The sequence below is a fragment of the Prosopis cineraria genome, unplaced genomic scaffold (genome assembly GCF_029017545.1).
Source record: "Prosopis cineraria cultivar Desert tree isolate PC_DT_omini unplaced genomic scaffold, ASM2901754v1 PC13, whole genome shotgun sequence".
Classification (NCBI taxonomy): Eukaryota; Viridiplantae; Streptophyta; class Magnoliopsida; order Fabales; family Fabaceae; genus Prosopis; species Prosopis cineraria.
The window spans coordinates 2984212-2996979 of NW_026555344.1; the positions used below are offsets into that span (position 1 = coordinate 2984212).

The window sequence follows — 12768 nt, forward strand, 5'->3', positions numbered from 1 at the left end:
CACATTTGCTTCATGGAGAACTTAATGCCAAAAAAAATGCTTTTGCATAATATGTAGAGAAAGGGATTAATAATCCTTTTTTTTAAATAACTAGTGTTATTGTTTATATGTTATATTAGGTAATACAAAATCGATAGTATCTTTCAATGATTTCTCATACCTATGAAGCAAAATTTATTTATGATATGTTATTAACATGAGTTTCAAATAAGTTATCAAGTTTTAAGGATTTTTGTTATATTAGATGTCATGTTAAGATTGTAACCAAAAGTCTATAATGATTGACAAACATGTTTTAATAAACTAAAAGTTTATTGTTACTCTAATTTAGTATACTAAAAGTATATTGACATTATTTGGCATGATCGGTTAGATCATCCTGGAACAATATTAATGTAAGAATTATTAACAATTCACATGACATCTATAGAAGAACTAGAAGATTCTTTCTAAACAACTAATACATTATATGTTTCAAAAATTCTTATGTCCTACTTAAGGAAAATTATGATATTATTACTAGCAATAATTGGTATTGAATCCCATATATTTGTGGAATATATTGAGTTGAAATGGACCCATTTATATATCATGTGAACCATGCAAATATTTATTTAATAGATGCATCTATAAGATGGTTATATATGTATATCAGTTCACAGCCAGGAGTTTGTAAAAGAGAAAAAACTATTATGTGCACAATTTCTAATATGATGATCAAAATGAATAACTTGAAAATGCTTGTAGTTTCACGTCTTAGGCTCTCAATGATTATGAGATGAAGAAAGGTCTATTCATTAGAATGGCCTAACAATAATTATTTATGCCTCCAATAAGATGATTAGATCAAAATTTATGATAAGAAGATTGTAATTGCAATACTTAAATGCATCAAACCAATAAAATATTGTAAATACCTCTCACTATAATTTGGCTTTCTGTCAAGAACTAAAGATCGAGATTTTGCGATAAAGAAGGGAGAATGGACTTTTAAAGAAAGTTGGGAATAATGCAAAAATTTTTATGGCTTAGTGGAATTTAATTAAGTTGTGCTGTGTGGCACAACTCATAGATTCAATATACATTGCAAGCATTTAGCTTGCTAATACAAAATAAGATTGAGAACAAATGTTGGTTAAGATTTTTCTTCTTCTTGTTTTTTTAAATAAATCACAAGATGTTCTTAAAGGAAACAGATGGGGTTAGAACACTTATATTGCATGGTTTGTAATCCCAAAATAAGGGGGAGATGATGAAGCTGGAAATGAAAATTGAATGAATGCATTCTATATATATTTTATAAATCCTCCTACATATCATATACATACAAACCAGAAGTTCATAAGGTGTTTGCATTCATGAAACATTGGAAAATAAATGCCAAAAGTAAATATTGATGTAAAGAAAATTATTAAATTTTTGTTCTAACTAATAATGCTCCAAGGTATAAAGAAAAATAATTGAATCACACCTAAAGTGTAAAGTGCAAATTGGTTCCAAAGAGGGAAAAAAGACTTATAAAAAGAGAAAAAATGAGCATAGAATCAAGATGATCATATTAAGGAGGCTGCCATTCTAAAAGAGACCGAGACATAATGAATTTAAGTCTTCAGAAGAGGATCAAGTACCTAATAATAAAAAAATATTTAAAAATTATGTCATTGTGAGAAATGACGGAACTAAAAAGAATAAAGTTGTCAACAATACTTTCAATGAAAATGAAATATTACTATCAAATAAGGATTTTGATAGAATGTGAATAGAAAGCTAATCAGATTAAAAAATGGATGCAATACAAGTACGATATTATACATGAGTATTTATGCCAAAAAGAAATATGAAATGTCATGTGCAAAGCTTTAGTTTTAATATAAGAATATTGTACAAAAATTCAAAATATGTATTAATATATTATGTCATGGATGAAATGATTTTTGACATGTTATTAGTTTGACAATATACAAATTTGATAAGTGTCTACTAAATGGCAGCTTGTTTATATGGCTTCTTGTACATTGATATTTATTTGAAAATCCCAAAAGGATTCAAGATGACAAAAGTTTATGAAGATTATTGAGAAATTTTTCTTTGTCATTATATTTGTTCTCATGATTATATACATATTGATTTGCATGAGAAATTGATTGATTGAGTATTATTGAATATCCTAGAATAGTTTATATGAACACTTAATTGTTAAAGAAAGATATTGAAATATTAGGTAATTAGATGGGAATCGAGATGGTCTTGAAATGCCATATATGGATGATTTTATATCATAATTTATGATAACAAGGTATCGTACTTGGTATGATATGCTTGGGAAACTATTATGTATGGTTGATTTACTAAACTTATTTATGATTAAAATTAATTGATTATGCATATGTTATATATGTCTAGTTTGAACTACATTGACTTTCGAGAGATTATTTATTTATAAAAATATATGTACATTATGATTGTTTATTAGTGATTTTTATTATTACTCCCACAAAATATATGACAAGTGTTACTCCCACAAAATATATGACAAGTGAAAAATGTTTTTATATCCAAAAGAGATGTATAGAGAAGATATTTCAAAATATTACATGAAAGCAATTTTTCATGTACAATCCGGTTGAAAAAGAATATCAACTTGTAAAGGCATTGACAAGAAATATTATTCAAAAGATTGACACATAAGTTAGGATACAATGACTCAAGAATAAGGAATGATATTATTATCAGGGAGAGTAAAAGTTATGTTGTACTCTTTTCTTCTTAACCAATGTTTTGTCTCAATGAGTTTTCCTAGTAAAGTTTTTAATGAGGCAGCTTGACCTAAATTACTAACTTTAAGTACTTTTCATTTACAGGCATAGATACATCAATTAAAATAAATAAAACAAACAAGATAATGATAACAAAAAGATATTGGTGAATCTTAAATAATGAATATTCACATAATATCTTGATATTCATAACACTCACCCTTGAATATTTAGATATTGTGTTTTGTTAAAATCTTATTAAGAAAATCCAATGAAAAAAGAACTTAACAAGAGGCTTGAAAAAAATTAAGGTCAATCTTAATTATATAGATTTTTTTTAAAAAATAAAATATTTTAAATTTAATTTAAATAAGTTCGGCTCGTCAGGATTATCAATTCTAATCCATCCCATCTTAATTTTCGTCTTATCACAAACACGCGCACGCACACGATCTATAATTTATTTATCACGAGTCTTCCACTCTTGACACTTAACTTGTTGTCATCTGGGCTTTGTCTTAGTAGGCCCACGCGTGAAATGGTAATCAACATTGTTATATGGACTTAGACCATTCAAATGGATCGGCCCATTAACACCAATGAATCAGTTACATCCATGATCACGGATCCGGTCCAACAAGACTCGGCTCCCTCCGGTCCCATTCAACCAATGAAATGGAATGGCATGAAATGGGGGTCAAATCTTGAAACCCATATATTTTAAGCTACGCTATTTTTTAATGTTATTCTTAATTTAAAGAGGCTGTAAATTTTGCAATCCAAAGGGATTCAAATTTACAAAGTGACAGAAATTGGTGGTGATTTGATGTTAAACGAAAAAAATGTTGACTTAGCGCAAAGATGATATGGAAAAGAAAGGTCAAAAGTATGTCTCACCTCTTTTCTGGGTTGCTTTTCATTTTTCAACCACTCCCCCATCATCTTGAGGCACGTGAGGTGCCCACGGAGGCACGTGGATGAGAATGAACGCATACCCAGGCGAGATTTCTTTTCTTTCTTTTTTTTTTTTCATTGGGACTCACCAAATCTTGCTTTCGCAGCAGTTACTCCCCCCATTTCTTTTTGTAGGTTCTATTTATGAGAAAAATTGTTACTTTTAATTTATTTTTTTATATCAATAAAATTACATTTGTTATAATTAAACATCCTAAATTACTTTTTATAATTTTTTCATTTATAATCATAAAAAAATAATTAATAAAAATTTAATTAACATAATTAATAAAATACATTGTAGTCTAATTCTTTTATTTTTAGAGAAAATTAATATAATTAACTGATTTTTTTAAATTATGTGATATAATTTTTTTCTTTTACAAATAAAAATGAAGAGAGTAATTTATAAGATATTTTGTGGGGTGACTATATATTTCACAATGTATGTGAAGTTTTGAAGAAAATAAGTACTCCTTTTAATTTTATTTATAAGTCATTTCTACTAATTTTATCAATGCCAAATTGCCAATATAATAAAAGTAAAAGGAATAAAAGTAATTAAAATTTTAAATATAATTGTCAAATAAAAAGTAAATAAATAATATGATATTTTTTTATTTTTTTCTCTTATTTTTTAAGAATAGTTTAAGAATTTTAATTTAAAAATAATTTTATTCATTATGATTTATAAAGTGAATTAAATTATATTTTAAAAGATGATTAATATAGAAGAGCAACAGGAATGAACTGTGAACAGGGTAGATTTGAGAAAGAGGGGCGGTGCGTTTTGGGAAGCACAGAAATCGAAGAGGGAGTGATTACTGATTTGTGAAAAAGGGCCTTTGAACTCTGCACCTGCAATCGTCCTCTCCCCTTTGTCACTCTCAACCCCCCAACACCCTTCAGCTACACGCCATTCACTAAACACCGCCTCGCGTGCCGCCCTCTCATTCCTACGCCGCCTTATTCTATTCGATCTACGTCGTCTCTATTTAAAAAAATAAACCATGCTCACAAGGGATGGACAGTTGGTTCTCACATTTGGAATATATGGTACTGAGTTTTTTTTTTAAAAAAAAAATTGTGTAATTTAATTCTTAAGTGTTTTCACAAATCTTTTTCCCGGGACAATTCAAGAAGATGCTGCCATGACTTAATTCGCTGGGATTCTTGCACCCTCATCAATGCGGCCAGCTCATAATTACTGTGCTATTATGAACTCATATTCATGTCGGAAAATGATTTCTCTTTTAATTAATCCTCCACATATTCAACAGTGGTGGCAGTCGTACTAGGTTTAGACAAAGCTTCCCGTCTGATCGCATTGACTTTTCTTCAAACCCCTCACCTCCCCCCCCCCGGCGCCTTTCAATTTCAAACATGGCGTCTTCCCGGACTCACAGCAAAAAATTATTTGCATATGGTTGTAGAGTTTTCGATGCGGCTTGATTTGAATCGGTCAAAATCGCATATAGTTTTTACTAAAGAAATACACACATAATCAGACGCACGCTTTTAATTAGGCTAATGGTGAAGAATGATTTAATAATGTGACGTGATTTGGTATTGATATTGGTGATTATGTACATAAATAATGAAAGGAGGGAAGCGGAATCTGTATCTATATATGCATGACACGCAAGAGTTAATAGACCTGCGAATAATGGTATAGGATTATTAATTTCATGTGCATGGAATATAAAAAAGAAAAGGGGGGGAAAAAGGGAGTCAGAGGAGTGGTTGAGGGCTGAGGGATGAGGAGGCCCATGAGGGAATCGTATTTAATTAAAATAAAATAAAAAAGGTGTTGTTGTTTCTTGTTTGTTTGTTTGTTTGGGATTGGTACTCATAAATAACGAGAGAGAAAAGAGAGCATCGTGTGGCGTGTAGCTTGAAGGCCAGGCGACATCACCGAGGCAGGTTTACCGACACATGGGACGATGGGGTCCACCCTCCTCCTCTTTTTTATTTCAACTGCTTTTCACTCTCCCTTCCCATCCGAGCTTTCCTTTTTTTTAAAAACGCGCGTCCCAGTTCCTCGGCGACTATTCTGCGTCCTCTTTTCGTCCAAACGACGCCGTTTGGTTTAAACAAAGTTAGGCCCTGTGTGAGTGACTGAGGAGTCTACTCTCTGTCGTCTGCCTCGCATTTACATCATCGCATGCTAAGCATCTCCTCATCTCCTCGTCCGTTCAATTTATGAGTTGGTCCTTCTATCACCTCAAATTATAAAATATTTTTAAATAAAATATTAAATATCAATAAATTTTATTAAAAATATTTAATAATTTTATCTTCTTAAAATAAAAATATAAATTTTTAAAAATATCTATCATTTATTATATTAAAAAAAAGAGACATGAGTTAATTATAAATAGAGAAATAATAAATTTAGAATTGATACATTTAATAAAACCTTAATCCATTTAAAGTATCTTATATTTTAAAATAAATAATTTTTTTAAAAATATTTTATAATTTGAGACGGACAGAGTATTTTATATTTTTAAAACTTGAAAAGGCTCGAACATAATCCGACAGTTTAATTTATCTAAAAGTAACTGTGACAGGTAGTGATGATGATGTTAATTGCCAACACCCTTCAACCTTTTCTTTGCTTGTTTTAAAATCAAAATCATATGCAGATTTATCAAACTTTTTTCTAAAATATAGTTATTCTTTTTAATTGTATGAGATTTAACTTCTCCTGCGCAGCATCTAGCTAATGTTTTTTGTGCTTTCTGTTGAGCTTCCTCGCCTTCGAAATTAATTTCCTCTTCTCAACGTGACACCACATTCAATGCCTGTCCTAACTCCACTTCCAAACAACTCCGCCCACCCACTCTTCCCCTGAACTTCCTCGCAAATTAAGTTTACGTCGCACAATCAACATTAATATTTATTATGAAATATTGATTTTATAATAAACCATATGCTATGAATTAAAGTGCAGTTTTCCTTCAAACTACAAGCAAACCCCATGGCCTATACGTTCAACTACTCTCTTTGTTACTCCTTCAATTGATTTACTAATTTATTGGTGCAATGAACTGGTTAAAATTCTTATAAGCAAGATAGTGTGATTCCAATTATGTACCTTCAGACAGCTATTTATTTTTTATTTATAGCCACCATGTTGACGTAATCCTGATTTTTTGAAGCCTAATCAAGTTTGGTATTGTATTGTTTGGAAAGGATGCGATCTCTTCATCTTCATGGAATGGCTTTTATTGCATGCCTTACTTTTTTTTTTTTCATGGCAGATTGTCAGTTGAAGATATGGTTAGATTAGAATGAAGTTATCGGTTTTGAGAGTTTCTATGTTTTGATTAATAAGTCATTTTGTAGAATGTTAGGAGTAATTAATGTATTTATCCTAAATATAAGTCACTTTGTTGATGAGATTTAAGGCACATGAGGTACTTGAAGCTACCGAAAATCATTCTTAAATCTAAGACCATTTCAGTCCAAAAAAACTGAAGACCATATTTTGTTCGAGTGCAAATTATTTATCTGATCTGCACAAAAAAGCTAGAAAAAAAAAGATAAAACATCAGGGCCAAGAAGCCCGCTATTCAAATTATACTATTACAATCAATTATGATTCTGTATCTGAGATGATAATCTCATTATCCATATTATGAACATATATAGTCTCATAAGTATAGCTTCTCGTAATTAGAAAATTATAAAAATGATGCAATGAGCTCCCTTAACATCACACACGCAAACACACATGCCCCCTCTAGTTTTAATTAGAGGGTAAAAGTTTACTTTGTCCTATATTTAGGAATAAGATGGCATAATTATTTTTTCTTCCTAGCCTTGCCACTCTTTAACTATAACAAATTGTTGACATACTTTTAATTTCCATATAGTAGTACTTTATTATAATAATTAATTTTAATAAAAGACAAGATTAGACAAAGTCACATATTTCTGTATCAATGACTAATACATTCCTTAATAACAGTAAAATTAGTTAACTTTGTTTTAGAATTAAAAGAAAAGAGAGTATATAGACATGAGATACTCCCTCCAGTCTCATTCATAAGGTACATTTTAAAATATTTAGTTGATCTCATTTATATCATGATATGATTTTTTAGATAATATGTAAAAATATTTTAAAAATTATCCTTCATAAAAAATATGTCACTTTTTAAATTTATTATATAAAAATATATTTAAAATTGTGCATATTTTTTTATTTTTTTTAATTTTAATATAGGTGAGATTGGTAAAAATATCCAATGAAGAAGCGAAATGAATAACGTTGGATGTGATGGGAGGCTGGCGTTTAACGATTAGTTTTATATACATTTGAAGCCGGGGACCATCAATTTTTCCGGAGCAGCACTTTCTTTCTTTCTTTCTTTTGTTTTGTTTGTTTTGTTTTGTTTTTTTTTTTTTTTTTTTTGACCAAACCCGGAGCAGCACTTTGAAAGGGGTTTACTTGATACGAGTAGATTGGTAGAGTCAATGGAGTTACAAGGACACAACATCATCATAACCTTATAATTAATCTGCCAAATCCAACGGTGGATATCATTGATTTTGATAGCTACACATTCACTGATTCACATACACACAGCCCCATACGTACAGAGAGAGAGAGAGAGAGAGATGCATGGAGTCGTGGTCATTTCTGGAAGTGTGAAAACCAGCTGGTAGGGTCCTCTCCTGCTCCCTTTTTTGTCCTTTTCGACGTTTTCATTTCACTCTTCTTCTTATAACCCACCCTCTCCCTCTCCCTCTCTATTCCCCTTCATCCCTCTCACTCTCTCCATACCCACAAAAGTGACTAGCTTTTACTATGTCTCTCCCCCAGCTAGGGTTGAAGATGATGAAGAAGAACCCCAGATGGAAGCCTTGTGTTTTGAGGGGAATGTTGTCTGGCTCGAGGAGGACGTGCCCTTCATCTCCACGATCGATTTACTTTTTATTTGTCGTCGTCGTCGGACCAGGCTTCATTCCCCCCAATTATATGTGCTTCTCCCACTTCATTACTTGAAAGGGTCTTCTTAATTTTTAAGGTTTGATCTATTATATTCCTCTACTCTCTCTCTCTCTCTCTCTCTGTGTTCTATTAAAGTTTTGTTTTTTACGGCGTTATCGGGAGACCTGAATCGCGGGTTTTTGTTTTTAGAGCAATTGAAGATGTGGGTAATGCGCAGATTGGTGTAATCATGACCATTTTGACCAATTTCTCTGCTTCAACAAAAGGCTCTCATCATTGCCTCCTTTTTCGGATTTCATCACTTTCTTCTTTTCTCTCGGATCAAGTTATGAATCATGATGATGGTATTTTTGTTGTTGTTGTCAGGTTTCTTCGATCATCATTACCCTATCGATGAGCTCTTCTTCTTCTTCTAATCATCACGAATTCCAGTATCCGATCGTTCTGTTTCTGGCATTTTTTTTTTCCAGATCCGGCATGCCCAGCTCAACAACTCCCCCTCCCCCACCTCTCTCTCTCTCACACACACTCAGAGAGAGACTATCTTTGATTTTTAGGGTTTCATGGGCTATGTGTAATTTGTGGCCCTAGTCTCAACAAGTCTTGCTAGCCATGGATGAACAAGCAAATGTAGACACAACTTCTATCAGTCATTTTCCGGATGTCAACTCTTGGCGACATAACTGAAGCCTAACATGATTATAATTAAATTGAGTTCAATAATGAACCATGTGCGTGTATTCTCCCCATGATTAGCGATGGCTATAGACTCATAGAGTAGGTTGCTTTGTATTCTCTGCCATCTTCCATCGGATTCCCCAACCTTTTCTAAATCACAAAAAAAAAAAAAAACAATGTGGAGATCTAAGCATATTACAGCTATGCACAGTCCTGTTATTTTTGCAAAATCTTTAACCTTTATAATTAATCAAGTCCAATAATCAACCTTCTTTGTTCAATGTGGTGTCTCAAAAACTTCTGTTAACTTTTTTTGTTAATTCTTATTCTTTTGCTTAATTTTCTCCTCAATCTGTACCAGATTGTTTAGTAATTACCAATAGCTATCATGGATTTTATTTATGCGCATATAAATGTTTATTTGAAGACATTGCCACTTTGCCTTGGCTAGCTTTGATATCTCCTCATTAGACATAATATTGAAACTCTACATTACACGGCCCTTGAAAGGAAAGTCATTTTTTAACTGTTCCATGTACAAGATGGCGTCTTCTCACGGGTCAAGTTTCAAATTCATATTTTGAGCTTTAATTTAAAAACATGCGCTCCAAAATGGAAATGACTTACATCTTCAAAAATCAATTTTGAATTGAAGAAACAACTATTTATGTTTTAAATATATGCTTTATTAAAACATACTGCTGATAAATGAGTGAGCTTCATTATGCAAGCACACAGTATTGGCACTGCCCAGCAAGCATTTTCTGCCTTGCATTTGTATTGGAATCAATGATTAAGGTAAAAAGGGTTTTTTCTGGTGTTTCCTTTCACATAACCTTTTTCACTTGCTTTTTCTTTTGTGAGCTGCAACACAGGGGCTTGGAAGAGACAATTTATGCTCAAATATTATATAATATAATATAATATAATATAATAGGTTTGAATCAGAATGATAGACAAAGAGTCAGCACCTACAGCTATATAGACACATGTAGGGAACCCAATATGACACTAACACAGTCTTATTCAGCACTAGCTATATCTACTAGCTACTTTCCTTTCTCACACTCATTCTTGCACGCAATATGTTTACTTCAGTGAGGCAATTATATATCACCCATCGTCTTACTTTGTTTTATCAACGATCAATTAAAAACACTATTTCTCTACAACTTTCCAACTCTGAAAATATGATGCTCATATGACCTCACTATGAGCCACAAAACAACAGCTTTTAAGTACACTCTGGTACTTAACTGCAAAAAATATTAGCAAAACATTACAGATACACCAAGCGCTTTAAGTAAGTAGATCTTAATCAACAAGTATATATATATAAATATACATTACCGTTAATCAATTTCACCATGTTATTTCGAACACACACACACATGATATGAAAGTGGTGGGGATGTAGTGCAGTAATTTGTGTTGTAAAGAGAAGAGAATGTGAGAGAAAGGTGTCTGAAAAAGGAAGTGGGTTTTGGGGAAATGGAACTTTTTGACCTTTGCAGAACACAAAGTTGAACGTACTGCAGGAGGGAGGGGGTAGCTTTGTGTTGTCCCCATGCATGCATGCATACATCATGAATGAATGATTCGTATGAGAAAAAGAAAAGAGAACGGGCCATGAAGTGTTAAATTCTCTTCTCCCATGCATAGAGATGCAGCTTTTCCGGGCACAGCCTTTTTCCTCGAATAATTGAAACTGTGAGAATCATGCAGATCACATATCAAAGTGATGACCCCATCAACTTTTTTCAAAGTCTTTCGCACTGTTTGGATAGGAAGTTGATGCGCGACCTTATTGTGTTGTAGTCTTTGCTTGAATAGTTAATATTAGGTGTACTCCTCATTCCCCACATCTTATATGTCCATAGCCATATATAGCTTATTAGGTCGGAATATTGAATCTGCATGACGTTCTTAATATTCCTCTGTAAAACGAAGATGTATAGTTAAAACGAAGCGGATGCAAATCTACAATCAAGATTAAAATCTTGTAGTATTGGGTGCCGTGCACTTATTTTTAATTTTCTTTTAAAGAAAAGCGAAAGACACTCTCTGAAGATTTGTTCTGTTTAAGAATAGTAGAGAGAGTTACAATTGAATTATATCCTTTTGACATATTCGGGTGGGATCCAGGACCAATCAGAATCTTTTCTGCTTTTCGAGTAACATTTGAATGCTTTTTAAATGAAGTGAGATACAACATTTTAAAAAAGTAGTGCCAGAAAATACGTTCTTTTTTTTTTTTTTAAAGATTGAAATCCAGACCATTCTAATACAATTTAAATAATACACACCACCAGATCGCATGCTGAGTTTGAGTACATGAGTTGGATCTGGTCTGGGAGCTAGGCAATGTTGGATTTGACCTTCTCTTTTTGTGTCATCCCTTGGAAACTTGGGCCCTCATCCTGTTCTTGATCATAAAGGTCAAATACATCTTTAATGTTTGTTAAAAGTGGAAGGAGACCAGGCCCAAAAGGAAAGATGATAGTCTTGCACCTTGGTGGGAACTAATTATTACGCAGCCCAAAACACTAAATTGCTTGATGTTTTGCCGACCTCATGCATGCCAAATATTAGTCCTTCATAGAAGTGACAAAATGGAGGAGTGAGTGGAAGTCACGCAGCTTATGATGGAAGAGCTGACTCGATGGATTTAAGGACTTGGTCATGAATCACGAGTAAAGCCTCAGCACTATAATCTCCTCCATGTTCCTCGTCCCCATTTATTCCTAAATTCCTCGTCTCTCATTATCACGCTTCATGCCTATCCATTCCTCACCATCCCTCCATTCCTATCACACATATATGAAACTCTGAAGCACAACTAACCAAGAGGGTCATCTTGTTGTTGTTTGAGCTTGAGATTAATGAGGCGATCGATGGTGAAAAAGGGGGAGGAAGTTCCGAAAGGGCATGTGACAATAAAAGTGGGAGGAGAAGGAGAAGTGAAAGAGAGGATAGTGGTGCCAGTGATGCAGCTGAACCATCCTCTATTTGGTCAGCTCTTGAAGGAGGCCGAGAAAGAGTATGGCTTCTCTCAGGAAGGAGCCATTATCATCCCTTGTCCCCTCAACCACTTTAGGTACGTCCAAGCCTTGATCCTCCGGGATACTTCTCTCCACAACCACCACCTTCCTGCTGCATGCTTCAGGCTTCGATTTTAAGCCCAGTCTCTGCACAAATCAACACTTGTACTACCTCTCTCTGCTTTGTGTTGCTGTACTCAAAAGCTTGCCGTTATGTAAAATTTCACATATGATTCACATGTCTTGTTTCTCTTTATCTCCCTTTAGTTTATTAGTCAATAGCATTGACAAATCTCTTGCAATCATCCAACCTTTTATTCAAAAACAAGATAATGTTATTTTTTGGTCTGTTTTCCTTTGCCTATGTACATCATAG

General features: G+C 32.9%; 1 protein-coding gene and 1 long non-coding RNA gene across 2 annotated transcripts; both read left to right on the top strand.

The window, feature by feature from the left end:
• The first annotated feature begins 8354 nt into the window (after positions 1-8354).
• Positions 8355-9465, top strand: LOC129290444 (uncharacterized). The gene is made up of 2 exons (XR_008588383.1): positions 8355-8749; positions 8863-9465. It is a non-coding gene; the product is annotated as an uncharacterized LOC129290444 (long non-coding RNA).
• A 2780-nt stretch (positions 9466-12245) lies between these two features.
• Positions 12246-12530, top strand: LOC129290917 (auxin-responsive protein SAUR32-like). The gene has a single exon (XM_054927982.1). It carries the CDS (start codon positions 12246-12248, stop codon positions 12528-12530), a length of 285 nt encoding a protein of 94 aa, XP_054783957.1.
• Positions 12531-12768: the final 238 nt, after the last annotated feature.

Coding starts and splice junctions, on each gene's coding strand:
- LOC129290917 (XM_054927982.1), top strand. CDS start 12,246: ATGGTGAAAAAGGGGGAGGAAGTTCCGAAAGGGCATGTGACAATAAAA.